Consider the following 14,719-nt stretch of genomic DNA (forward strand, 5'->3'; position numbering starts at 1 on the left):
CACTGAAAGGAAGGAAATAGCTCTGATACCTGGTAGGTAAGTGTCACGGCCACTCTAGGGGGCTCTGTGATAACTGGAGAAGGAGAAGGACAGTACCTGTCCCAAATGTCCCTTCAGCCATCTGGCAGCAGTCATACATAAGGAGCCCTCTCTGTGTGCTCGCCTTAAGAGGGCTGCTCACCGTGGAGCAGCTGCTGCTGCTGGTGGCACTGGGGGTGGTGCTGCCCGGGGCGGCTGCCTGGGGCACGGTGAAGGCAGGCAGGCTCCCAGCCTCGCTCTGGGTGCTGTGGCTCCTCAACTCTGTGGCCCACGGCTGGCTCGGGGGCAGGATGGCCTTGCCATAGGCTGAGGATTCCTCGAAGTTCTGATTCCCTGTGGAGACAAGGGCCTGGGAGGTGAACACCCACAACCATCGGGCTCACCCCAAGGCAGACGAGTCCCAAACACTGCAGAGAAGGCCCTAAGAGGGTCTGGAAGGCATGCCTGGGGCTAGGCACACCCTGGGGCTTAGCTGGGACACACGGGCCTCCGACTCTGGCTGAGTCAATGCAGAGACTCCCTGTAAAGGGAACAGTCTCCTGGAACATTTAATTTTCAGAGACTAAATATAGTAGGAGCCACTGTTCCCTAAGGAGCAATCCGGAAGGGTAGACAAGGAAGGTATGAGAGGAGAATTGGGCTATTTGCCTCAGTACTGCCACAAACAAGCTGCGAGACCTACTGGCCAAGGGCCCGCTGCATTTGAGATTCTCTTTAGCGGCAATCCTCACGTGGCTGCTGTAGAACGCATCTAAAAGGGGCTGGCACAGTCCAGGGTGAGCACCACTCTTGCAGCCACAGCAAGGCCAGGAGAGGGTGGCAGCGGGTTGCCAACTGGGGAGCATGGGGCTTCAAGGGTGTTTCCAGGATAGGAGCAGCAGAGGGCTGAAAACCCTGCTGGGGTCCCCAGTGACTTACATCCCTAGAGACAGGCAGACACTTGAATGAAGTCGTTGGTTTGAGGGCTTAATCCCAGGCCTCAGTATGTTCTCTGTGTTTTTGGAATTATCCTTCCCAACATTATTCCAACTTAGCTCTCTGCCTAAATAAGCAATCTGTCCTTCCAGACCCTGGTAGGAATTGGCCCCTTCTCTTTGACAGTGTCCAAGCTGCCTCGGAGCAGATCCCTCACCTCTCCCCTCCCTCTCATCTCAGACTCTCACCACCCGTGGTGGAGAATCGACTCCTCAGGGGAACGTCCTCTCTTAACCCCTCCTCATACAGCACTTGCTGAGGTTGGATATGGGATGGTCTTATCAGGGCAGAAGCGTGTGGTGTTCTTTTGTGCTCAGCAGAGCCTGGCCTCTAACAGGTGATTAACAAGACTTGGGGAAGGGGCTGGGGTAGCTCTGGTTAAGAAAAAGCTGTAGCCAGGGAGGCCTGTTATGATAAGAACTCTTCCCAGCCCCAACAGGGTTCCAGAGGCCTGGCTTAGCTAAGAAGCACCCACCGAAATCCAGAGAGATGATGGCGTCTCCTGGGGTGGGAGCCAGCTGGGCCAGCTCCTCAGGCTCCTCCTTTAGCTTGGTGAATAGGAAGTTACTCTTCTCAGACACAGCCCCCTTGCCACTGCTATCAAAGATGCTGTTCATGGCCATCAGGTGGGGCTTGAACAGGGATTCCGTCTGGTCCATGGAGAACACCACGTCATTCTTCTCAATCTCACTAATGGGGGAAAAGAGCCGTTCAGATCTTCCACATTTTCTAGAAAACTTCTGCTCCCCCAGATGCATGGAAACCCTGACAGCTAAGCTCTCAGACAAAAAATGGGTAGGACCCCAGGCATTGGCATCTTATAAAGAACCACACAATAGAAGTGTGTGAGCCATGGAGGTAGTGACAACAGGGGTATCCTCTGAATGTATGTCCATTTCGGATTGTGTTTTATTAAATATTATTGCACTTGAGTGGGGTAGTATGTATGAGGTCTGAATGCTTTTGTTTTTCCCTATTTCTAGAAACAACTAGAAATGACGTCCTCTAGCTTTCTTTCCAGGTACTATAGAGTGAAGGCATGACATCTTTTTTTCCCAAAAGCATGACCAATTCTCTTTCCTTTTTCCCCATTCAGAAAATATTGACTACTGTGTGCTATCTGCCTCCCCACCTGGGTCAGATGCATGGCATAAATGACAGATGACAGGGAAAGGGCAGAAAAAAAATCCCAACCCAGTATCCCACTGTTCCAAGACATCCACAGGAATCCTCTCAGTCACTAGGGTTAGCCCTGCAAGAGCTCCCTGAGGTGGTGCCCAGGGCGCTGAGAGGCCTGGCATCTCCTAGGCCTGTCATCCTCAGTCTGGGAAGCTTGGGCACCCCCACATACCCTGCACCAAGGCCCGCCAGCCCTCACACACTCACCTCAGAACGTAGTTGACACACATGATGCACTGGGGCTGCAGGTTGCGAGGGTTGTAGATGACTGTCCCCTGGGTTTCCAGCCACACGTAGCCCCCATGCTTTGCGAGCATCCGGTACTGGCCACTTACCACCTGGCCCTTGGTGCACACTAGGGGAGAAACAGAGCTGAGCTTAGGGAGGTGGGGCAGGGGTGTGCACCACAGGCTCAGCAGATCCCATGGGAGGGCAGTCTAATCTGCAGAGGAACAGACAGAACAGGGCACCAGGACAGTGAGGACCAGGGAGAGTGACCTGGGAGGGAGCTTAGGGATCACCTCAGCCAACTCTTCATTTTAAATCTAGGAAAAAGAGGTGAGAAGAGGTGAAGTGACTTGCCCAAGGCTGTCTACTGAGGGAGGGACCCACTCACTGTACAACTGTGCAGTGGCCCATCCCCAATCCCTGGACAAGTCGGGCTCACAGACCAGCTCAGCTATAAGCAGAACCAAGACCAGAACCTGCCTTGCTTTCTTCACGGGGTTCAATGGGAAGAAGCCCCTTCACACTGGGTAAGGGGAGCCATCCCCTGTCAAGCACTCCAGGTTGGGGGACTTCTAAGCAGCTTAGAGAAAGCCTGACCTCAGGGCAGTTTTTTTGTTTTTTTTTTTTTTTCCCAGCAGACCCACCACCAATACCTGCTTATGAATAAAAGCATTTAAAAAATTGACATCTTTGATTTTTCCAGGTCATCTGTCAGGCTTGCCACCTTTCGGTGCGGTGAAGGTTTGTGATCCACAGCAAAGGCAGAGGCAAACCACCTCACCCTTTCTCAGTTGGGGTTGAGAAAGGTCTGGGACCCTGGCAGCCCACACAGTCTCTTCATAAGCTGTAATAAATCTCTTACACTCCTTCTTCTCCCAACTGCCCAGCTAGGCTTCCTGCTTATGAGGTTTTTCCTCTTCTAGATTGTTCTACCAAGTGTTCATTTAAAAAGTGCTTTTATTGTCTACCTTGGGGAAGGGTTTCACATCACAGGACTGTCCCTCCCCAGTCTAGAATGCTCCATCTTCTGCCATTCAAAAGGAATCAATACATCTCTTTAAAGTCTAATAATGTTAGAATTTTTGGTATTTTTCTGAACTGCCCATTCCTTGGGAATTTACAGAACTGCAGCTCAGAAGCTCCCAAATCACAGAGACGTTAGGAAAGAGCATGGAGGGAGGATTGGGAAATCTTGCTAGTTTGGGGATTTTGAGAAAGGAACAATCCTTCTTGGTTTTGGTTTCCTCCTCTGCAAAACAGGATATTGATAATAATAGTAGTAATGGTAATAATCGTCATCATTAGCTACCCAGTATACCACTGCCATTTGTACTGAGGATCGAATATATCTACATGGCTTATCAGGTACATAAGTGTTGACCAACTGTCACCAACAAATTTTGTATAGGAAAAGCCACCTCTTTCTTAGAGGTACTAATACGTATTGTGCCCATGCCCTGTCACAGACAATTTGTTACACGTTGGTAGAGAGTGTCATGAGGGGCCACTTGGAAGGATATCCAGGTTCTCCTGGTAGGCTTGCAGGCCTCCTCCCCATTCACCAGCCCCGTACAGCTGAAGAATGTGGCTGTCTTCATACTAGTGCAGTTTAGTAATCCTTTACACTTACGTTTTGCTTTCCTCTTCAAAATTTAACAAGCACCTGCAAGGTGCAAGAATTCCTGTAACTTACGTTTGTATAGTGTTCAAAACTATCTGATAAGATGAATTCATTTCTGCAAAGCATTTAGAACAGTGCCTGGCACATAGGGCACTCACTAAGGATTAGGTCATCATCACTGCATTTCATAGGCAACACCATGGGGTGCCTGTTATTATTCCCACTTTACAGCTGAAGAAACTGAGGCTTAAAACTACAGAGTGACTCCACCTCAGTGGAAACAGTAGACAGAATTATAGTTCAAATTAAAGATTCCTAGTCTAAGCTTTTTCTGTTTGCTCTTAATTTTTAAAAATAAATGTCATTGTGGTCAAATTTACCTTCAATAAAACACACACCCATTTGAAGTATACAGTTCAACAAGTTTTGACATACGTACAGTGAAAGCGTAGAACTTTTCCATCACCGCCCCCACCACTCCATTTTTTATGCCTCTAGGCAATCTTCATTCCCACCCTGGTTCCAGGCAACCACTCTTCTGCTTTTTGCCACTATATATTCTAATTGTCTTTTCTAGATTTCCATGTAAGTGGAATTGTATAGGAGTATCTACTCTTGTGTCTGGCTTCTCTACACTCAGCATGTTTTGAGATTCATCATGGTGTTGCAGGCATTTGTGGTTTATTCCTTTTCATCAGTGAGTTGTATTCCGTTGCATGGATGTACCATAATTTGTTTATCCATCTGCCTGTTGATGAATGTTTGAGTTGTTTTCAGTTTTTGGTTGCTGTAAACATTTGTGCATAAATCTTTGTATGGACATATTTTCATTTCTCGTGGGTGCAGCTAGGAGTGCAATTGCTGGATTACATGTAAAGTATATGTTTGTAAGAAGCTGCCAAGTTATTTCCAAAGTGGTTGTATCGTCTTGTCTAATCTTTTAAACAAAATCCTGTGCCACAGGAAGGATAAGTATTTTCTTTTAATACAAGGAAACTGAGGCCAGAGGGTTATGATTTGCTTCACAGCTTACAAGACAATAGTGACAGAGTCTGAGCTACACAACACGTCTCGTGGCTCCTAGTACAGTGGTCTCTTGATTACCTGGGTCCACAAATCACTGGAAAGACCAAATTTGCTGTTGCCACTGTCCTAAACCATCATGGACTCAACCAGGGAAACAACTTTTACCCTTCCTGCTCTCCCTTTAGCTGTGCCAGAGGCTCCTCTGCTGCACTAAAATGATTCTTGCACAATTTCAAGTGCCTGTATTTAACTTATTTAGACGGTCCTTAATGCAAACCAAATTCAGGGCTCTTACTCTTTTTGATCAAACAGTGCAGCAAGCAAAGGTTTTAACTGCATTTCTAACAATTGCAGGCAAGGGCCTGCTCTGTCAGTAGAATATAATTAACGCCAGCTTTCTAATCATCTGGTCATTAATGCCAGCCTTAGTGAAGGGCCTGCTGCTTAATAGATAGGAAAATAAGATTAAAGGCCATAAAAAGCCTAACAGCACATAATATCCTCATATAACAAAGGCAAACTGACCCCTAACCTCGCCCCCAGAGTAACAATGTACAAATTATTAATCCATTTGGAAATTACAGCTTTCAATGATCTAAATCTGGTTGAGCTTCTCCAGGCATTTCAACGGTAAACCTTTACAGGCTAAGACATACATGGGTGTCAATGGGGGACCCCGGTGTGTGACTCTGGACCCGTCTCAAACCTGAGCGTCCAGTTATTCTAGAGCATGTGTGTGACTCTGCAGTGCAACTTTATTTGCAAAACCTCAAGGACAAATGAGAGACACGGGTCAGGGGCAAGAGGCAAGCTCCTGTCAGTTATAACTGTCATTAACCCAATTTCCAACCCATGCAGATTTCCCTTTGCTGGATGTGGGCTTGTCCCTTTGCTAGCTATGGGTTTCTGAGCTCAGGGCAGCTTTACTTGGCTCCATCAGGGTGAGAGAGAGCCTGTGATTTCTATTTGGGCTGTGAATTACCTTTTAGTGTGCCTAATGCGTAAATACATGGATTCAGTGAAAAGCACCTTATTTTCTCTAGAGTCAGCAGAAAACATGAACCATTTTTATCCTAAGCCTTTTTATAGATTGAAGATGTTCTAAAGAAGAACAAGAGGGAAAATCCTTTTTATATGCCTAGTGAGAAGTCACAATTTTTCTTTCCTTTGACAGTAGCTTCTTCTGCTTTCCCATCCTAGAAGATAAAAGACAATACCGTCCTCCAAGAATTCCCAGAAATTTTTACATTTGTCCCTTGCTTTGGCTTCACCCTTAGCTTGGAAGGAAGGCTAGACTTTTCCCTAGTTTTACATCTAAAGTCAGGAAGGTCCAGAAAGCCGGGCCCTGGGAAATCAGTGCGTCGGCTGGGCCAGAGCCTGGGCCCCTGAGTCCCAGTGCCTGAATGATTCTGTCACCTGCCTTTGAAAACAGGAACCCCTCAGGGACCAGGAAGCATGAAGGAATCCCAAAGGGAAGGCTGGAACCAGATGTTACAATTTCAAAGCTTGGGCAGGCTAAGGTGGGGTCACATTCACAGGCATAAAAGAGTACCTCCACCCCTACCCCATTTCTGGGTTCTTGAGTGGGGCTGAATCTAGGTGGTGGTGGTGGTTGTTGTTGCTGTTGTTGTTGTTGTTGTGTGTGTGTGTGTGTGTTTTGCCAGAGAGCACAGTGAGAAGCTTCTCTGAGATAATCATAATGGGCCCTGTTGTACTGTCAAATCAAACCCAAAGCCATGAGGAAGAGGCAGAGGAACCAATAAGAAAGAAAAGATCTCACTCCTTAAGAGTGTTAACCATGTTCACATACAGCTTGCGGGGTTGTGGCTCTGTTGGCTGCTCTGAACTTGGCTGCCCTAGCCTTGGGGTAGATGGATGGATTTAGGAACCATGGACAAATGGCTGCACTTCATTTTCTCCCTTGCCAGCAGGGCCACTGGGAATCTTCTCAGACTTACTTTACCCATTTTCAATCCTCCCATAATCCTCTCAGCACCACTGTCTGTACCACTGTGGGCACTTGTTTTGAAGCATTCTTTTCCAAATATAGTTTTGCCCATAGGTTTATATAGTGCATTTAGTGCCTGTTCTGTACCAGACCCTATGCTAGATACTGAGGTTAAAGATATGAGCCACTTGTTCCCACAGAGCCCACAGTCCTCTTTTTTTCCTCAGAAATAAGACCCCTTAGGGCAGGAATCAATTCTACCAAGTTACATCACCCCCAGTGGGCCAAGTACAGGGTTATAGGCCCAGAGCCCTTGCACAGTGATGAGTTGCATGGATTCAAGGGAATGGTCCTGGATCACCTGCCTATAGGAAGCCTGAATTGGGAACATAGCCAAGGATACACTCTAGAACTTCTCTGTCCAATATGGTAGCTACAAGCCAAGTGTGGATATTTACATTTAAATTAATTAAAACTACATTGTATAAAATTCAGTTCCTCGGTTTCTCTGGCCACATTTCAAGAACATTTCCACTACAGAAAGTTCTATCGGGCAGCCCTCTTCTAGAGTCCTTGCACAACTCAGGCTTCCTTCAAACTGCAAAGCAGAGTTTCCATACGCCATCCCTGGGTTGCCTGGACAGCCTTTTCTAAAGCTCCCTTGATCCAGCAAGCAAGCTCTCTGAGAACTGTGGCTTACCTCAACACATGTGTTAAGCTGGACCCATACTATTTTCCCTTCTGTTCAGCCTGAGCCTCCCCGATCCTTCAAGGTCCAACTCGAGTGTCCTTGCCTCAACTCCCCCTGCCCTCCTCTTCTGTGAACGTATGTACTTGAATCTACAGCATGCACCCAAGTTGATGATATGTTGAATTACATGTTACTCTCTACAGTGCTGTTCCACAGGGTGTACAAACCACTGACTACACACAGGCACTCCGTGGAGGTGGTATGGGAGACTGAGACTCAACCCACCCTCTAGTGTCTCAGCTGTGTACCTTGGCACGGGTGTGTCTCCCTGGAGGAAGTGTCCTTTTTCTGATATGCACGAAGGAGTCTATAGGCTGGTGGCCAGCCTTGGTTTTCTAACCATCTTGAGGGCATGAGTCTTGTCTGCCACACAAGACAGCAGCTCTGTGGAGGAAGTGACCTGGTCTTCTTTCTCACCAATCACCCCCCACGCAAGGCCAGATACCACAGACACAAGGAAGCCACAAGGGGCACTCCTGGAACTCACAGTTCTGGTGACTCTTGGTCATGTTCTCGGAGTCTAGCGCATGGTAGAATTCATAGGCTGAGCGGCCAAGCAGCTCCTCAGGGTGGTAACCAATCAGTTCTGTGATTCTGAGTTTTCAAAAAGGCAGCATGTAAGGAAAAAAGACCATATTAACTTAGCACAGCATGTAGGCAGCAGCTAACCCCAGAAGGCAAATGAAACACACACATGCAGACAAACACAATCCAGACTTTCTCGTTGTACCATGTATCCAAGCAAAAGAACACTGTGCTCAATCTACAATTGCAAGTTTAACCAAACCCCTGTTGGTCCTGCCCTTCCTGACGCCATGTTTGGGAGGAGAGAAAAGCACCAGTTCTGAGGACTCCCTCTCCCCACCACCCCGGTACACACACATGTCTGTTCTCCAAGTACCACTGGAAGGGGCTCAACCCCAGGTTTTTGCAGATGAGGGAGCAGACATCCAGGAAGGGCAGACAATTGCTTGATGCCTACACAGGTGTCTAGGGACAGAGCAAGAATGAAAACTGGGGCCTCTAGTTGCTATGTCAAGCTCATTCTAGTGGAAGGCAGTATAAATGAAACATGAAAATGATGTGGCCCCAGGTAGAGCCACCTTTGTCTCTGTGTCAACCAGCATGTGAGAGGGAGTCCAGGCAGGCAGAGGCAGTCTGTGCTTAAGCCTTCGCTTTTCTGCAGGGCCTGCCTGTGACCTCAGGTGCCTTCAGACACCAGGTTTGCCTTCCATGACTTTTTCCACTTGTCCCCCACATTTCAAGGAAAGGAGGGCGGCAAGGAGGTGCTGAGAGGAAGAAATACTAAATCATAGTCACAGAAATGTGCCTTATCATACTCCAATAGGCAGCTCTGAGATGACAGCACTTGGCTGTCATTTCAGTGTCCCTTTCTTCATTCTGTAAGGTATCTGGTTTTGATGGGAAGTGGGCAGAGGAAGGGGTACATGTGGAGAACCATGAAGGATCACTTAACACTCTTAGGACCCTTTGTTCTGTGCTGGAATCCCTAAAATAAAAACAAGCCCTGCCTGAGAACCACCAGGTTGGCCGCTTTACCCAGTATCATGTCCTATTATATTAGGCTATATAATACCTCCATATTATCTCTCAAAATCTAGGTTCTCTCACAAACTTTAAATGATGGCTTCACTGTCTTGTTCACTTGGCCTATCACGAGTTAGAAGTGATGCCACAGTCTCATTATTACAACCCTACTTCAGAAGGCATGACTCCTGGATACAGTCCTGTAATTTATCCTTGTAGGGGATCAATAACACGGAGAGGAAAGCAGAAGCAGTGGCTCCTTATTTCCTGTCTCTGCTCTAAACCCATCCCCCAAACAGTTCAGCTTTCATATGTCTGTCAGACCAAATTGCCCTAAAATACTATTTGCATCCTGCCACACCCCTATTTAAGTATCTACAACTTTCACTTTTGCCAACCAGACCAAGAGTAAATGCTGCCTAACTTTCAGTTCCCCTGAGAACCTACTCTCCACCTTTTGAGCAATTCGATTTTCAACTCATCTGTAAAATGTTACGCACCCTCTGTCATGGAAGACCCCTCTCCCCTCAGTTCCCCATGCCTGGAAAACTCATTCTTGCTGCAGAAGCTTTATGCCTTCTCTTCTCCCCTCTTCTCCAAGCCCTGACACCTCCAGGACCAGCTCAAAGCCTCATCTTCTTCCCAGAGCCCTCTCCAATTCCTCCAGCATGACATCTCTCATGAAGTCCTAAGGAGTATGCACAGTATTACAGAAAATTATGCATTTGTCTCCTCACATCCTAGGCTGTCAATCTCTAACTCAGGGACCACTTTCTCCTTTTGCTTCCTCTATAATGGGTGCTTAGTAAAAACCTCAACAGCTGACCAGTAGATTGATTTTCTCTTTGAACCTACGGTACAGACAGACACCTGTCTATCCCAGCACTGCTAAGGAACCTGGGCACTAAGGATCTACTTTTCTTTCTAGAATAACGCGATTAACTGTCTCAATGTGCATGCACACACACAAGCGCACATGCACACACACACACACACACACACAGAACCTGTCATGATATTCTGTCTATCCTTTCTTCATTCTGTAAGGCATCTGGTTTTGAAGTGGGCAGAGAAGAGACAAGTTCTCTGCTTGGGTGAGACTTTGGAGGTTAAAGCCTTTGTCAAACAAGGAGCAGCTCAACAGGGCTGAGAGGCTTAGGTCTCAGCTGATTCAGCCCAATGGAGATTTCTCCAGTGAGATCCTAGCAGCTCATTTGTGCCAGCCAGCTAGTCTCAGAGCAGAAGGATCTGTCCCTTCGCTTGACCCTGAGCAGAGAGGTCTCTGAACTCATTAGCAATGGATACATTATCTGGCAACCTGACCCTGGGGCTGGCACCCAAGTACACCTTGGCAAAGGTGGAGACGGGGGGGGGAACAAGGAGACAGAACAGTGCTGGTCCTACGATCAACTAGCTTCGCTGCTGGGTCAGATGACTTTCAAGCTCAGCCTGGGAACTAGAACTGCATGAGTGAGCCCTGCTGACAATGGCCTGGCCATCTACAGGCTCACCGACTTGCCAGATAAACTGCTTCTGTTCCTGGGCAGGTATAGAATTTTCTAGAGACCCTCCAAAATGAGTCTACTGGCATGCTAGGAAAGATGTCTTTCTACTCTCCGAAGGAATTAAATTTCCTTTCGAGATTACAATCTTTAAATTAAAATGTTCAAAGTAGATGTTTATTATAATCAGCCTCATAATAAAATGTTTATCTAATTAATGTATCATCCATTCAAAGGCACACAATGGGCATGTTTTGGAAGTGGACAAACAAACCTAGATTTCAGAACTGCCAGATATCTTCCCAGTAGCAGCTTTCATTTATCTTGTCAACTAAAATAAATATTTAATGTCTTTCTTCATTCCTTTAAACAGACTACTATAAAAACTGGGAAATACACCACATCCCAAACACAATTGAAGAACATTTGAGTTGTCAAACTTCACAAAGCCAGGAAACCCCAACTTAAAGCTCATGGTCATTCGCCCCCATGTGCAGGCACGTAGACGCCAGTGGGGAGGTTAATGAACCGAGCTTGTTTATAAGGTCGCTCCTACGGCACACAAGGGCCTTCCCCGCTCATTTCCCCCAGGCTCCAGACAAGCCTTCCGAGCTGGGCTGTGATAACACAGGTTCATCTGCTCTCTCCATCAGGGGCCAGGGAACTGTTTTTTTTTTTTTTTTTTTTTTTTTCTTTCTTTCTTTCTAATTAAGGACCCCTGACTCACTGGGAAAAAGAAAATCAGTTGGAGGTCAACCATAAATTTAAAAGTCAACTCAGTAGGGCTGTTCTAAGAGAAGAGAGAAATGTACGAGGACTTAATTCACCAGATTTCAAACATAAGAACAGAGGATACTTTTTAATAATAAAGTCAAAAAACAGCAGACCAAGATGCAGTGAGGAGAGAGATGCAGATAGATAGGCAGCCACAAGGAGGCAGAGGAAGGATGAAAGGAAATAGGAAATACGGTTTTAAAGGGGGTTGTTAAACTTTGAAGTTGGTGTTACCCCAAGTGCATATGTGGGCCAGCTCTCTGAGCTCCAGACTTCAGAGTGAGATGTGCCTTCAAAATGTAAAATGAATGATTCATTGCCCTTTACTCTCAAAACTGTTTAGAAGCTCTATTCAAAATACACCACCTATAGCAGAGTGCTTGCAAAAAAAATTATTCTCTTGGCTTCAGTGTGAGTGCTGCCACCTCAAGGGGCAGAGAAAAATCCACCCAAAGGCCTGAGAAGGCTCGCTCTTCTTCCCCACGTGTAATCGCCAGCACCCATCCATGTGTGGTGCAGCGCCACAGTCCTTGACTTCAGATGCCACTGCCTGGAGTCACGCAAGATCTGGCTGCAGTTTTTACCCCGTTCCCTACACGAGTAAAGGATTTGCTAGGTAAATTAATCATGTAAGCAAGATGGTGAGAGAGTATTTAAACTGTTTAAGAGGATAAAAGTTTTAAGCACTTCGTAACCACCTATTTGTTTTCCAAAGAATGTATCTGCTAATAAATACTTCAAGTCGGCTTGCTTTCCTTCCACACTCTGCCCATCGCCTCTCCTCAGCACCCCGTAATTTATCTCATTTTGGTTTCTATATGTGCTTATAAGCTTTGACACTGCATTTCCTTACTAATACCTACACTGTTTACTAACTCAGATTTCAGTGCCTTTGGTTGGTTTTAATGTATTTTCATCTAGATTTTGTTTGCTTTAAACGGTACTTAAGCTTTGTGTTTTCCTCAAATACTACATGGTTATATGAAATCTATACAACCAGCTCTGTAATTAATGGGAAATCCATTTCTATCCTGTCTGTGGAGTGTTACAGGGTACCTGTGGGGGTAAGTGTATACGTAGGAAGGTTGTGTGTGTGTTTTACAACTTGTGGCTCTTTATTTATAGTTATCCTTACTGACATTATCTTTAGGATCCTCAACCTTTCCCTCACTTTTACCATTTTTACTTATTCTCAACTTCTTTGTACAAAAACAATTCACCATAAATTTATCCACAGAACTTGGAATGTAGGCATCTTGATTTATTAAACTGTAACTCCTGATATTAGTATGTCCTATGTTGCATGAATCCAATGACAAAACAGGGTTGCCCTCAAATTCTTTACCTGTAAAAATTGTATGACCCTCTTTGTTGATTTGAAATTTTTACTGTAATTTTGAAAACTTTTCCCCTCGTGATACTGCTCCTATCCACATAATTTGGTTTTATAATTTATTTTTCTAAGATACAGGAAGACTCCTAAAACTAACAGAATCTTAGTAGGATTATATGATAATTAGAAAGGCTTTGCTTCTATCTTCCTGATGGCTTGGCTTCCTTCACAGTTCTCTCTTTCACCACTAGATGGCACCTCCACATGAATTTAAGAACCACCCTATTTTAAAGTTAAACTACTTGGGAACAACTTTTATCTTCCTTTTGGGTAAATGGAATGTTGTATTTTGTACCATTCACTGTGGTTTCATTAAATGGCTTATGTCTCAAACTCTCAACTCCTGGAGATCAGGAATCATCTCTTTTACTTTGATGTAGTGGTCTCTGGCACACAGTTACATGGCAGATGCTCAATAAATGACAGTTCGTAACTGGTTGCTCAGTATTTTGGGAAACAGAGTATGATGCCTATATTTGAGTCATAAATGAAGAAAAGATCATTAATTCCATCAATAATCAGGACATTTTTCTTTTACCCTGCTACTCAACTTGCTCCCTTGTCTAGAGCAGTTGACCATAGGTACATAAATGTGATTGACATAATTGTTATGAAATTTACTTTTTAAAGTATTTACTATTTTTAAAATAATTAATGCAAGACTTAATATGGTACTCTGATCCCTCATTAACAGGAGGACAAATGCATTTTGAACCATCTGTATTCCTTTATTCAATTTCAGATGTTTCAGAATAGGTTGTTTCAGATTCAACTGATTTGACCTGAGAGTTCAGTGTAAAATTAGAGTTGTCTTTTTCTCTTCCACTTCTCTCCCTTCTTTCCTGTCTGCTTTCATCTTTTTCTCCATGACCCTGTTTCTTTTTTTGCTTGATCGTGTCTGTGGTCTCAGTATATCTAAGACAAGTACCAAACTGCTTCAAAATTGATTTTGTGGATTCTAACTGCCATACATTTTCTTCAGATTCTAACTTTTCTTGTAGGAAAACAATCCCCTTTGTGGGAATCATAGCCCCTTGTGCAGATGTCATTAAACCTAGTGAATTTTCTGATTAAAATGGAGAACCCCTCACCCCATTAGGTATCATGGACAGGCATTGGTTTTTGCAGCATTTGTCTCTGAAGGGGAATTGAGGCGGAGAGTGTGTATATGTGTGCATGTGCATATGCTTCTCCCCATCCCAACACAACGAGTGAAAACAAAATGAGCTACCAAAACCAAAAAATCCCAGGCCTCATCAAAGCAATTAAGATATAACACTTAGGGATTAAGGACTTAAAATAGTCACTTCATCAACTGTCTAAGCCATGTCTGTGCCCTTGTTAACTAATCTGCTAATCGGTTAAACACAACTTCTGTGTGACACAGCATTCTATGTCTTTAAATGCTTCTACATGCAGCTCTCCAGCACCACTGAATTCAGACTTGGGGCCATGTAATTAGATTTCTTGAAAGGCAAGATTTTGCTGAAAATGCAGTGTGTCCCACAGAACTTATAAGCAATATCACCCTCTACATTATGAGTCACAAAGTCCTAAATCACGAGGCTTGATACTTCCTTTAAGCCAGAAGCTACCCTGCCTACCAGCCCTGAGCCAAACTAAGAAGTCAGCAGAGCGTCTTTCCCCTTTCTATGTACATTTCCTCTCCAGCCACATTTAGACATCCAATTCCTTGTGTTTCTCCCCCTCTTCTTTTGTCCAAAGGTTAGTACCT

General features: G+C 45.1%; 1 protein-coding gene across 2 annotated transcripts in view; it reads right to left on the minus strand.

The window, feature by feature from the left end:
• EPAS1 (endothelial PAS domain protein 1) overlaps window positions 1-14,719 on the minus strand; it is a 90,594-nt gene that overhangs the window by 8,181 nt on the left and 67,694 nt on the right. For both annotated transcript variants that reach the window (XM_005575965.4, XM_074011854.1), the window contains 4 exons: window positions 8,255-8,361; window positions 2,401-2,548; window positions 1,490-1,704; window positions 182-372 (listed from right to left, as the gene is read on the minus strand). In XM_005575965.4, coding sequence (XP_005576022.3) covers window positions 182-372; window positions 1,490-1,704; window positions 2,401-2,548; window positions 8,255-8,361 — 661 coding nt within the window. The remainder of the gene's footprint in view (window positions 1-181; window positions 373-1,489; window positions 1,705-2,400; window positions 2,549-8,254; window positions 8,362-14,719) is intronic.

This window comes from Macaca fascicularis, chromosome 13 (assembly GCF_037993035.2).
Source record: "Macaca fascicularis isolate 582-1 chromosome 13, T2T-MFA8v1.1".
NCBI classification, from domain to species: domain Eukaryota; kingdom Metazoa; phylum Chordata; class Mammalia; order Primates; family Cercopithecidae; genus Macaca; species Macaca fascicularis.